This window comes from Abramis brama, assembly GCF_963993115.1.
Source record: "Abramis brama genome assembly, chromosome: 3".
NCBI lineage: Eukaryota > Metazoa > Chordata > Actinopteri > Cypriniformes > Leuciscidae > Abramis > Abramis brama.
The window spans coordinates 39416689-39427858 of record NC_139965.1 but is presented as its reverse complement, the minus strand read 5'-3'; the positions used below and the strand labels follow the sequence as shown (position 1 = coordinate 39427858).

Below are 11170 nucleotides of genomic sequence, written 5' to 3'. Positions count from 1 at the left end.
TTTATGCGAATCGGTTCTTTTGAAGTTCTTTCCAAAGAACCGGTCAAAAAAGATTCAGTGATTCTTTTATCTCGTGCGCTCTCTTCGAGTCATATTACAGGGGGGGGTTTTGTTGTTGTTTTTGTTTTTACCGTCCTTGATCCTCGCTATTATTGTATGTTTTCGGATATCTCTTTTATTTAAAACTGAGAAGTAGAATATCTGAGCTGGATGTTCAGTAAGTGAAACATACAAAATGTGCAGTGCTGGAGAGGCTCTCCAGAAACAGTTTGAAAACCCCTATGTATTTTGTTTCCAGAGTACGTTTTAGTAATGAGTGTTTATTGTTGTTCCATGATTCAGCTCATTTTTAAAAAAAAAAAAACCTAAATATAATTTGCAGTATTGTTTAAACAACACAAAAGCTGTTTAAGTCCCCATTGAAGTTGTGTTGCTTTTATTATGATGGCTATTATTATTATGTTATCCTTTTCTATAAGTTAGTGTGCTCCAAAACAATAAATGGCAAAACTCACGTTTAGAAGATACATGCATTCAATATTTACATCCTTTCACTACCACCAATACGGATAAACAATTTTGATGACATAATTCAGCGGTTTATTCTCACCCAAACTTCTTGTATCAATCAGAAATACGAGTCATGGCACCGCTTTTCGGTTGTGGCTGTGGGTGTCCCTGCGTTTAGTTCGGTTCGATCGTTCAGACCGGTTTTGTGAACCGATTCACCAAAAGATTCGATTTAAAAACAAAACTCCTTTTCACCTCACCGTTGTTAAAAAATAAGAATAAAAAATAAAAACACTCACCGTTGTTGTTTTTTGGAACAATTAGAATATTATTTACATAATTATTTTTTGAAAGATGGAATTTAAATAACAGCTGATGGATGACAATGGTCAGTTTTATTCCTTTTCAGAATTTTCCAGAAAAATTTATTTTGGAGCATCGTTAAATGAATATAATATTGTACTTAGTGGTACAAAAACTCTCTTGAAAGGAGTGCAAACCTATAGTCCTATTTCTTTTTAACACTTCTATTTCAATTGAAGGGATTTTAATTACTGATGACAAATTATTCAATAACCACTTTGTTCGCAATCATAGTAACAGAAAATCTATTCCAGCTCATCTTTCAAATGGATGGCGTTATACAAAGTTAATTGGAGTCTGAAACAAATATCTATTAACAAACAATATAAAATAAGTCACATTTAAACTATTACATAAATGCTACACTAGTAATAGTAGGCTACTCAATTTAAAACATTGAAAATAAATTCACTTTCTGTGATGTAGAAGAGGCTATTGTACATCTTTTTTGTGAATGTGTTTGTGTTAAAGCCTTTTTAAATAATTTATCTGGCTATCAAAAAATGGGGGAAAAGGGAAAAAATTCATAACATGTATTAACCTTTAATATTGTTTTTCTTTATCACAAATCCAATTCTCATATTCAGTTGTTAATCTGATCATGATACTTGGCTAATTTATTTATTTACAATTTTTTGGGTAAGATTCAATTAGAAGTCAATTCTTCTGGTAGACTATAATTCCTATGTTTTTTCTTTAATGGGCATAAAAAACTAAAAATCTTTTTTTTTTTTTTTTTTTTTTTTTTTACTTTTTCTTCTCCTCTCGCTCTTAGTTATTTTATTAGTATTGTTTTTGTGATATATGTTTTGTTTTTTATTTCCTGTTATGTATTTGTTTCATTTTAATTTTTTGGGCATTAATAAAAAAAAAACGCGCATCGCCAAAGAACAATAACAACTTAATAAACACCGCCGGTTTGTTTTTTTCTTTTGAAATAAAATAATAATAATAAAAAAAAATCGTTAGTTACGCAAATGTTGTAATTAAAATAGCTTTCATAAACGCACAATATGTCTTTTAGCGGAAATGACGTTAACGTCAACATGGCGACGCACACTTACGCCTGTGTGTACATGTAGCGCTTTACAGTAACCTTGTAACTGTCATCTACTGGTTTGCGAAAACGTATTAGTATTATAAACACAATTAGGACACGTTATTGTGGGAAATGTCAAGACTATCTCGACTGAAGTAGGCATTAAATGTTAGAATGACTCATGTGACTACTGCGTGCTTATCCGTAGAGGAGTTTCGTATTTTGCTAGCTGTTAAAGATATGTTTTGTCATTTATGAAAACTTATATCAGAGTATGTGGAGCCTAAGCTATTTAAAAGTCATTGATCGGGGACGTCTGCTGTCTCAAGGACTTTGTAGCAACTGCATCACACGTCTTAGAAACGAGTCTTTTGTAACTCAAACACAATCTGCTTCAAAACCACCCTGGAGAGTATTGTTTTTTGGAAGTGATGATTTTGCACTGGAATCATTGAAACGGCTTCATGTGTCTCGGTAATGATGTCCAGTTTTTTTTTATTGCATTGCTATTTTTGCTAATAACCCTATTGCATTATTTATGTTATTAGTTTGCTTTTCTTTTTTTAGAGATGACTCAAAAGCTAAAATCATAGATTCACTTGAGGTGGTGACGCTGTCCAGAGATACTCCAGTCAGAAAGTACGCAGAGCAGAACAGACTTCCACTTCACCAATGGCCAGATGTGGACTTCAGCGCCCAGTTTGATGTTGGTGTGGTGGTGTCATTTGGCTGTTTAATCAAGGAGAGCGTCATCAACAAAATGCCACAGTAAGTAATGAGGATTCAGGGAAAGCGCATGACTTAATCGAATGGTTGTAAGCTCATAATACATGATAATTTATGTTTGTTGTTGTTGTTTTTTCCTCAGTGGGATCCTGAATGTGCACCCTAGTCTGTTGCCACGCTGGCGGGGACCTGCTCCAGTCTTTCATACGATTTTACATGGTGACAGTGTCACAGGAGTGACTATCATGCAAATAAGACCTAAGAGGTAAATACCATGTGCAGTAATTGTTCATGGCAGGACAAATATGAAAGTTACACGAAAGATGCTTAATATTTCTGTATATTTCTTTTCCAACTATCAAGTCTTTTATTTTATGGCTTTTATTTCATATCAGATTTGATGTGGGCCCTATTCTTCAGCAAGAGCTGTATGAGATTCCAAAGAACTGCACTGCGGATGAGCTTGGAGCTACTTTGGCGGTTGTGGGCTCCAGAATGGTAATTTCCACCGCTTAACGTATTTTAGTTTCCGTAATTAAAAATATCTTGTGTTTGTAGTATATAGTAGAAGTATAATTTGTGTTCATCAAAATATATAAAAATATCTTTATTCAGCAAAGACCCAATAAATTGATCAAAAGTGACAGTAAATACATTTATAATGCTACAAAATATTTCTACAAAATGCTGTTCTTTTGAACTTTATATTCATCAAACAATTCTGAAAAGAGCAAATCGGCATATTAAAATGATTTTTGAAGGATCATGTCATGTGACTCTGAAGACTGGAGTAATGGCTATTACAAATGTTGCTCTGCCATCACAAAATTACATTTTACAATATATTCAAATTGCAAACATATGTGACCCTGGACCACAAAAACCAGTCACATGGGTAAATTTTCTGAAATTGACAAAGTTGAATAAATAAGCTTTCCATTGATGTATGGTTTGTTAGGATAGGACAATATTTGGTTGAGATACAACTATTTGAACATCTGGAATCTGAGGTTGCAAAAAAAATCGAAACATTGAGAAAATCGCCTTTAAAGTTGTCCATTTATGTTTGCGATTGTGCTGCATTCACTCACAAAAATAAATGTTTTATATATTTACGTTAGGAAATTTACAAAATATCTTCATGAAACATGATCTTTACTTAATAGCCTAATGATTTTTGGCATAAAAGAAAAATCTATAATTTTGACCCATACAATGTATTGTTGGCTATTGCCACAAATATACCTGTGACTGGTTTTGTGATCCAGGGTCACATATTTTAAATTGTAACAATATTTCACAATATGTCTGTTGATTACTGTATTTATGATTAATTATATTCAGCCTTGGTGAGCATAAGTGATTTATTTCCGACCCAAAACTTTTGAACGGTAGTGTACATTGCATTCATATATCAGTTTTTGCATTTCCGTGGAAACAACTCTGCTAGCTTTATGCTCTACTGTTTGAGCTGCAGGAATGATAAACTTATTTACAGTTTGCCATGAGATTTGGTTATTCACTTTGCTTTTGCAACAATAACACTGTTTGGCATTGATTCACATAAATACTTTTAAAACTTCGGTCTCATATTTAAATCAACAGTTGATGGACACTCTAAAACATCTTCCAGAAAGGATAGCAAACAGAAAGGAGCAACCTAAGGAGGGGGCATCGTTTGGTAAGTGTGTTTAAAAGGCAATGTCCAAAACAGAGCGTCAGCAAATTCTAAAGCACTAAGATCACTGTGTGAGAGTAATGTTAAAACAAATGAAATGCATGAAACAACCATCTATATTACTGTCCTTAGCCCCCAAAATCAGCTCCAGAATGGCCTGGATAATATGGGAAGAGCACAGCTGTGACTACATTGATCGGCTGTTTCGAGCTATTGGATATCGGGTAGGATTAACGAGATCCTGAGAAACATATACATTTACATCAGTTGCTTTAATAAACGTTAAACAGTGTTTTTTTTCCCCCTCTATCAGATTCCTTTGAAAACAATGTGGATGGGCAATCCCGTCAAACTTCTGGACTTTGTTGGCAAATGCAACGTGTTGTTTACAGGTAACCAGAGTTGCTTATTTGATGATGAAGTCTTGGCCGTGACTGTGCGTTTTCACACCTGGCTCGTTTAGAGGTTTTGTTTTGGAAATATGGCACGTTTTCTCCCTTATTTCGGTTCGTTTAGGTATATGCTGTATGGACACGACAGTTGCATTCAGATACACACTAAAATAATTGGTCCAGGATTGTCTGAATGAGTTGGTCTTGGCCAGATTGAAAACTCTGGAGCGGTTCTCTTTGTGGTGAGAAAGCAATCTAACCCATCAGACCAACAAACCAAGTTGTATAATAATTACTTTTTGCAATTGAAAACCAAGAACCTCTTCGTCTTAAAATGTCATTGTTCTCCTCCAAAACAGCTGTACTGTTAATAATTTATGTAATTTAATTTATATGTATCTTGATGGATGAACACTGAGCATAATTCCGGAACATGAACAGGTGCACTTGCACCAATGAGAGGTTTTAAGCACATGTGACTTGCACGAACACATTTTGGGTACGCTGTTGCCTTCCAAAATCGAAATTAAACCAAGGAGATAATGAGACATTGTAGTAATTTAAGTCCCTTTTTCGGAACTAAGCAAACAATCTACAGGTCTGAAAACGCCATAACTAACTGGAAAGAGTAATGTAAGGGATCACACTTTCTTTCACCTTTCTTTGCAGCTGCTCCATGTTTATCTGCAGTACCAGGGTCTGTCCATTATCAGAAAGAATCCAATATCCTACTCGTTCGCTGCAAGGTATGCACATGGAGTTTGGAAATGTTACTACACACAAACACAAACACACACACACACACACACAAACACAGGTGTCCACTGGCACAGAAGAAATACACTTAAAGTGCCCCATTATGGTTTTTCGAATATTCCCTTTCATGCAGTGTGTAATATAGCTGTTTGTGAATGTAAACGTTCTGCAAAGTTGTAAAGCTGAAAGTGCACAATAAATAAAGTTATTGTCTCCTAAAAGAAAGAATCGACTCTGAACTGCCAACACGAGTCGTTTTTCATTCGAATCCTACTGCTTTACGGTTCTACTACGTCACTAGAAGATTAATTTGCATAATGCCCTCCTATATTGTACACCGTCGAACAACTTGACCAGCCCTCAAATGTCATTTTAGTTCAACGCGGGATTAGCAAAACATTTGCTCTAGAAAGATGGGTCAGACTCAGTACCCAATTTATTTGGACTTATTTGCTTGCTCCTCAAAATCACAACCTGTAAATATGAATAATTATTGATGTATATATTTTCTATGTGCAAAACACGTTTCCAGCTAACTGGCTAACTCACATTATTACTGTCTTACTGAAATACTTCTGCTAATCAGCTGTGGGCCACTATTACCTAAAACTGCATCTATTAATGCAGATCGTCTGTCGTTCTTTCTACTCTGAGTAAAGATAAAGGATGGAGCAATATTTGTTTTACAGACGTTTGTTACATCAGTCATTCACATTAGTGCTCGGCTAATTTATGCACCGTCTTATAATGTACCTCAAACTGAGTATAGTGTCACTGAGAAACATCCTGCTCAAGTCGTCCTTGCAATGGAGGTTCGAGTTGAATAACTAGTTCTTCCAATGTTTCACCATCAGACTTGCGCTCAGATTGATATGGTAAAATCTACTTTATCGTTACTGTCTTTACAGTACAATCACCAAGCTTTAGGTAGCCTCCGGACAGAGCTGACGTTCAGTTATGATAATGAGCGTGTAGCTTCTGACAGGCGCTGTACGCGATAGACCAATCACAACAGACTGGGCCATCTGGCCAATCAGAGCAGAGTTGCTCGCGGAACGGAGGGATTTAGAGAGACTGGTTCATCCATCCAGTCGTTAGTGTGCAATGTTTATTATGAGAAAATGAACCAGTTTTTTTGGCCTTTGATGCATGTAAACCTGTTGTAGGAGACCTCCAAAAAAGCCTTTAAAATAGCATGATAGGGGCACTTTAATACTAATCAAACAGCCAGAGGCCTGCCACTTTGGTGATGTGGATATAGAATGTACATCGAGTTTTTCCCCTTAAGCTTTTCCCATCTTTTTAATGATCACACTGTTCTGCTCTCAATCCCCTTTTGTCCAGTTTCCATAGAAAAATTACTTTGAAAGCAGTGCACCACTCATGATGCACTTCGTCTGTGCCAGTGGACACATACAGTTAAAATTCAGATTTATAACTGTATATAATCAGGGCTGTTGTCAACTGGAGACAATTGGGTTGGGGAGACAACCAGACCATGTCATGAGGGAGGTCAAGTAAACAGCTTTACACTGCTGGGTATATTGGTGGAAGATGCTTGGATCATGGGGTGTAGCCAATGCTTTTTTTCCCAAGCTACAATAAATTATACTATATAAGTGTGATGTACCCAGTGTTATTTTAGTATAACAATAGTATTTATATACTATTATAGTGTTTATTAATAATAAATTAGTTAATCAGTTTTTGTGTGAGTTTTATAAATGTTATGTGCTTTTCATTTTTGTTTGTTTTAATATTGTCATTTATTTTATTTTATTTTTTTAGTAATTGAACAAAACTTATTTACAGTTAGTAATAGTTATCAAAGCCAAGTGTTTTTTATCTAATATATAAATATTATTTCAACTAGGGATGTCCCGATCCGATCACGTGATCGGAAATCGGGCCCGATCGCGTGTTTTCAGACTCGATCGGAATCGGACGTTACCTCCCGATCAGGACTCGGATATATATGTATTTATATTCTCATTATTTTTTAACACCTCTATTATGCGGTGACACAGAGTTACGGCGGTTTCACACTGCACGCGTTATTAGTGTAAGCAGCGCAGGAGCAGTGCGTATGGTGAGCAGGAGCAGGACACGCGCGTTTTGCTTTCATACTGGCAGCGTTGTCACGCGCGGCTGAACCGCGGCCCAGCAAACACATTTACGTTGTGGCAACGTCTCTGGCACGTTGTATTTCTGCTATGGCAACGTCGCTGTCTACGTGCTCGCAACATTGTAACAACGTAGAATTGTAAGACGTGACAGGGCTGTAGCAACGTTGCTGCGCGACATTCAGCAACTGAGAGACGACATTCTGACAATATTTTTATATGGTGTATTTTGTTAGATAATTATACTTTTTATCGTTTATTGTTTATCTATATTATTATTTAATGGGGCTATCAACACCTGCAAGTGTAGCCTACACTTTGAAGAGTAAAAATGACAGAAGGTTTCGTTAATTCAACTTTATTAAAACTGCATATAATCAAATTGCACTTCCAAAAGTCATACATTTGTGAAAAAAAAAAAAAAAAGAAATAAAGGAATATACAAATTTATTTTAAGTATAATAAATAAAACATAAAAAGAAAAGGCAGATCAGAACATTTAAAGAACAAAACCGGGTCTGTATGGCGGACAGTAGCCGAAAGCAGGTGTCACCGGGGAAACATCCACAAATTCAGAGGAGCAAAGAAACGAATGAGACTAAATAGCGGAAAAATCAAACGAAAAACTAAACAGTGCGAGCGATGCTACATTAATCACATTATAATTAAAGTTGTAGGTTGTGTTTGATAGCTGAGGTAGGCTAAACGCAATACTCACGTATCCTTGCTCGATGATGAATGAGAACACAATGAGCCCAACAACAGGTGGTTGGAATTTAAAAGGCTGATTTTCGCGCTTCAGGGCAGTGACGAGTACATTATGTAGTCCAGTGGTTGTCAAGACAGCGTTGGTACAACCTTAAGCAATGGCCCTGAACGGTGGTTTAATACCAACATTGTGACAACGCTGTAACAACCTTCACCACACAACGTAGTTATAGCAACCTTTTGGCCATGTTGTTAAAACGTTGTTAGAAGGTTGGCTACGTTGTGCCAACGTTCTGTGTTTGCTGGGGGGTTGTGTACAGACAGAGTCTATAATGGATAAGTTGGCATTGCTTTTTTTCGTTTTCAAATACATTTAAGAGAAAAGACTTGTCAAGAAGCTTATTTTATTAATAATTTCATTTATATAACTTTTGGTTCATCTTTGTTTTTATTGTTATGGCAATAAGTTTAAGTTTAAGTTTGTTTTTGGACATTTGTTTTCTTTTTAAATTGCTGTTGGTCATTTGATTGACTGTTTAAAACACAATAGATATCATCAATGCACTTTTTGGATAAAACTGCGGTGTATTTTGGCCATGATCAATGTATTGTCACTTTAATTCAGCAAAAGCGGCGCAGCAAAAATAGACTCGGCGCCGAAACGATCACGGCACTCCTGCTCTGCTACGCACTGCCGCGCCGCCTCTCTAAAGTCCAAAAGTGAAGAATTTATTTATTACTTGATTGTTCAAGCTACCTCACAGAAGTGCTCTGTTTGTTAACAGAGTTGTTGAATGTTAAAATAAGGTGAATTAAATAAAAAATAAGGAACATCCTGGATCTGTTTTTTTCGCTCTTCTTTATTCTTTTTTGTTTTTGCAATATAAGTTAGAAGTATCGGATCGGGACTCGGTATCGGCAGATACTTAAAATCAAATGACTCGGACTCGGACTCGAGGGCAAAAAAACGTGATCGGGACATCCCTAATTTCAACCCATATTCAATGACCAAAAATAATTTTGCATTGGTTTTATTTTTTTCGTTACACTGTATTTTACTATATTCAGTTCTAAATTGTACAATCAATCGTTATATCAAAAGAATAGTGTAACCATTCAACCAGGCATAGGTTTGCCCACATTTTACTGTTAGGTTGACATTATGTAACAATTAGCACTTTGTTGTCTGTCTGTCTTTTTCTCCACATCATTTTTAGGATGGCTGGGTTGGATTCAAAGCTGTAAAGTTCAAGAAAAGGCTGTCAGCATCAGATTTTTTTAATGGATATCTACATCAGAGCGTGCTGAGGAAATCTCCCTCCTCAAACACCTGTCTGTTCCAGAGTTATAAAGACACTTGTTTGCCAGGAGGACAGGACAATAATATGCTTCTGCAGAATAACACTTCACTTTGAAGCTTGGCTTTATTGCAGTCACGGAATGAATTATCGCATATAAACAACACTGTAATGTCATTGAAAACATTTTTGTCTGTTTTAAGACAATGTTGTATTTAGTAATTGGCTGTATGTTTGCAGGTCGTGTCGTGAACGAATGTGAATACAATAAAATTATTTTTGAGATGTTAAATTGAATGTTTATTTTAATTGATTCATATTCACTTACCAGCTACACAAGATTTTTTATGATAGTTTTTGATCTAAAATACTAGACAGAAGATATTTTTATGAATTATGGTAACCAGATAGTTGACGGTCTCTACTGACTTCCATACAGTAGGGGGAAAAAATACTATGGAAGTCAATGGCTACCGTCAACCTTCTGGTTACCGACATTCTTCAAAATAACTTATTTTGTGTTCAACAAATGAAAGAAACTCTTAGAGGTTTGGAACAACTTGAGGGTGAGTAAATGATGACAGATAAAAAAAAATTGGGTGAACTATCCCTATTCCAAAACTTAAGGCGCAATAAAGTCCCGCTGCTGCCACGTAAGTCCCGCCCTTTTATCGCCTCACACGTAAAGCACGGAGGTCTGTTTGCAAATCCTGCTCTCTCATTGGCTGAAGCGTTTGTTTATTTTTGCGTCCGAAGTAAAGTTCGGTTTCATTTACAACCTGTCAAATCCGAGGACAGCTGTGAAACCATCAACACCGCCTCGCATTTCACGTAGTAAGTCATCACTGGAAAATGCCGTTTATGTCCTCATTATTGCATGAAACTAAAGAGCTTTAATGTAGCCGAAAATTAGCTTCCATTGTCATTCAATTTTCACAATAGCTGAAGAAAAGTGTCTTGTTTACGTTGAGCTAACGAATAGCCGTGTGCTAGCTAGCGAGCCCACACAACCTACTTACGTCTTCTCTTACATATTTATAAATGGAAACCTGTAAGAAATTATATAAAGTGTACTTTCCCCCCGTTGTTCTGTTTGGGGTTTCATTACGCTGTAATTCTATGTTATGTTATGTTTGTTCGCTCATATAATTTTAATGGGAAATTCATTGCAATGTTCATTGGTATACAGCTTTGAAACCGTTACCTAGTAACCTGATACGTAGACTGGGCTGTCACCGTTATACATGTGTAATACTATGTTTTCAGATATTAGCAAAACACGCTTTATGTGTAATGTGAAATTCCATAGACTTTGACCTTCCCCATAAACCGATCAGCATACGTGTAAGTTAACGTTAACCTTTAGTAATCAATAGTCGTAGATAGCATATAGGATGTGTTCTGTAGAAAAACAGCTTATGCAGAGCTTATGGCCAAGTTGTGTTAGAGTTCCTCGAGCAATTGAACAGGTGTAGGTTAAACGGGATTCGGAGCGTCTAATACGTTGCGCAGCTGATGGATAATCGTGTTAAGTATGGAACCAGCTTTACCCAAAATAAAATGTATGGCAAGAATGG

The 11170-nt window shown here is 36.1% G+C and overlaps 2 protein-coding genes across 9 annotated transcripts in view; both read left to right on the top strand.

The window, feature by feature from the left end:
- Positions 1-1895: 1895 nt before the first annotated feature.
- mtfmt (mitochondrial methionyl-tRNA formyltransferase) lies at positions 1896-9885 on the top strand. Its single transcript, XM_084109226.1, has 9 exons — positions 1896-2386; positions 2480-2680; positions 2781-2903; positions 3034-3136; positions 4244-4319; positions 4449-4540; positions 4630-4708; positions 5378-5454; positions 9513-9885. The coding sequence occupies exons 1-9, from the start codon at positions 2187-2189 to the stop codon at positions 9708-9710; spliced, it is 1149 nt and encodes a 382-aa protein (XP_083965352.1). The 5' UTR covers positions 1896-2186; the 3' UTR covers positions 9711-9885.
- A 458-nt stretch (positions 9886-10343) lies between these two features.
- The window catches only part of ppip5k1a (diphosphoinositol pentakisphosphate kinase 1a), a 32438-nt gene continuing 31611 nt past the window's right edge, over positions 10344-11170 (top strand). For all 8 annotated transcript variants that reach the window (XR_014605413.1, XM_084108961.1, XM_084108956.1 and 5 more), the window contains exon 1: positions 10344-10427. The gene's annotated coding sequence lies outside the window, so the exon portion shown is untranslated. The remainder of the gene's footprint in view (positions 10428-11170) is intronic.

Bases quoted from the DNA above. Each gene is read 5' to 3' on its own strand.
- mtfmt (XM_084109226.1), top strand. From the start codon at position 2,187: ATGTGGAGCCTAAGCTATTTAAAAGTCATTGATCGGGGACGTCTGCTG. The intron at 3,137-4,243 runs GTAATTTCCACC...TTAAATCAACAG, and splicing joins CGGTTGTGGGCTCCAGAATG to TTGATGGACACTCTAAAACA. The intron at 4,320-4,448 runs GTAAGTGTGTTT...TACTGTCCTTAG, and splicing joins TAAGGAGGGGGCATCGTTTG to CCCCCAAAATCAGCTCCAGA.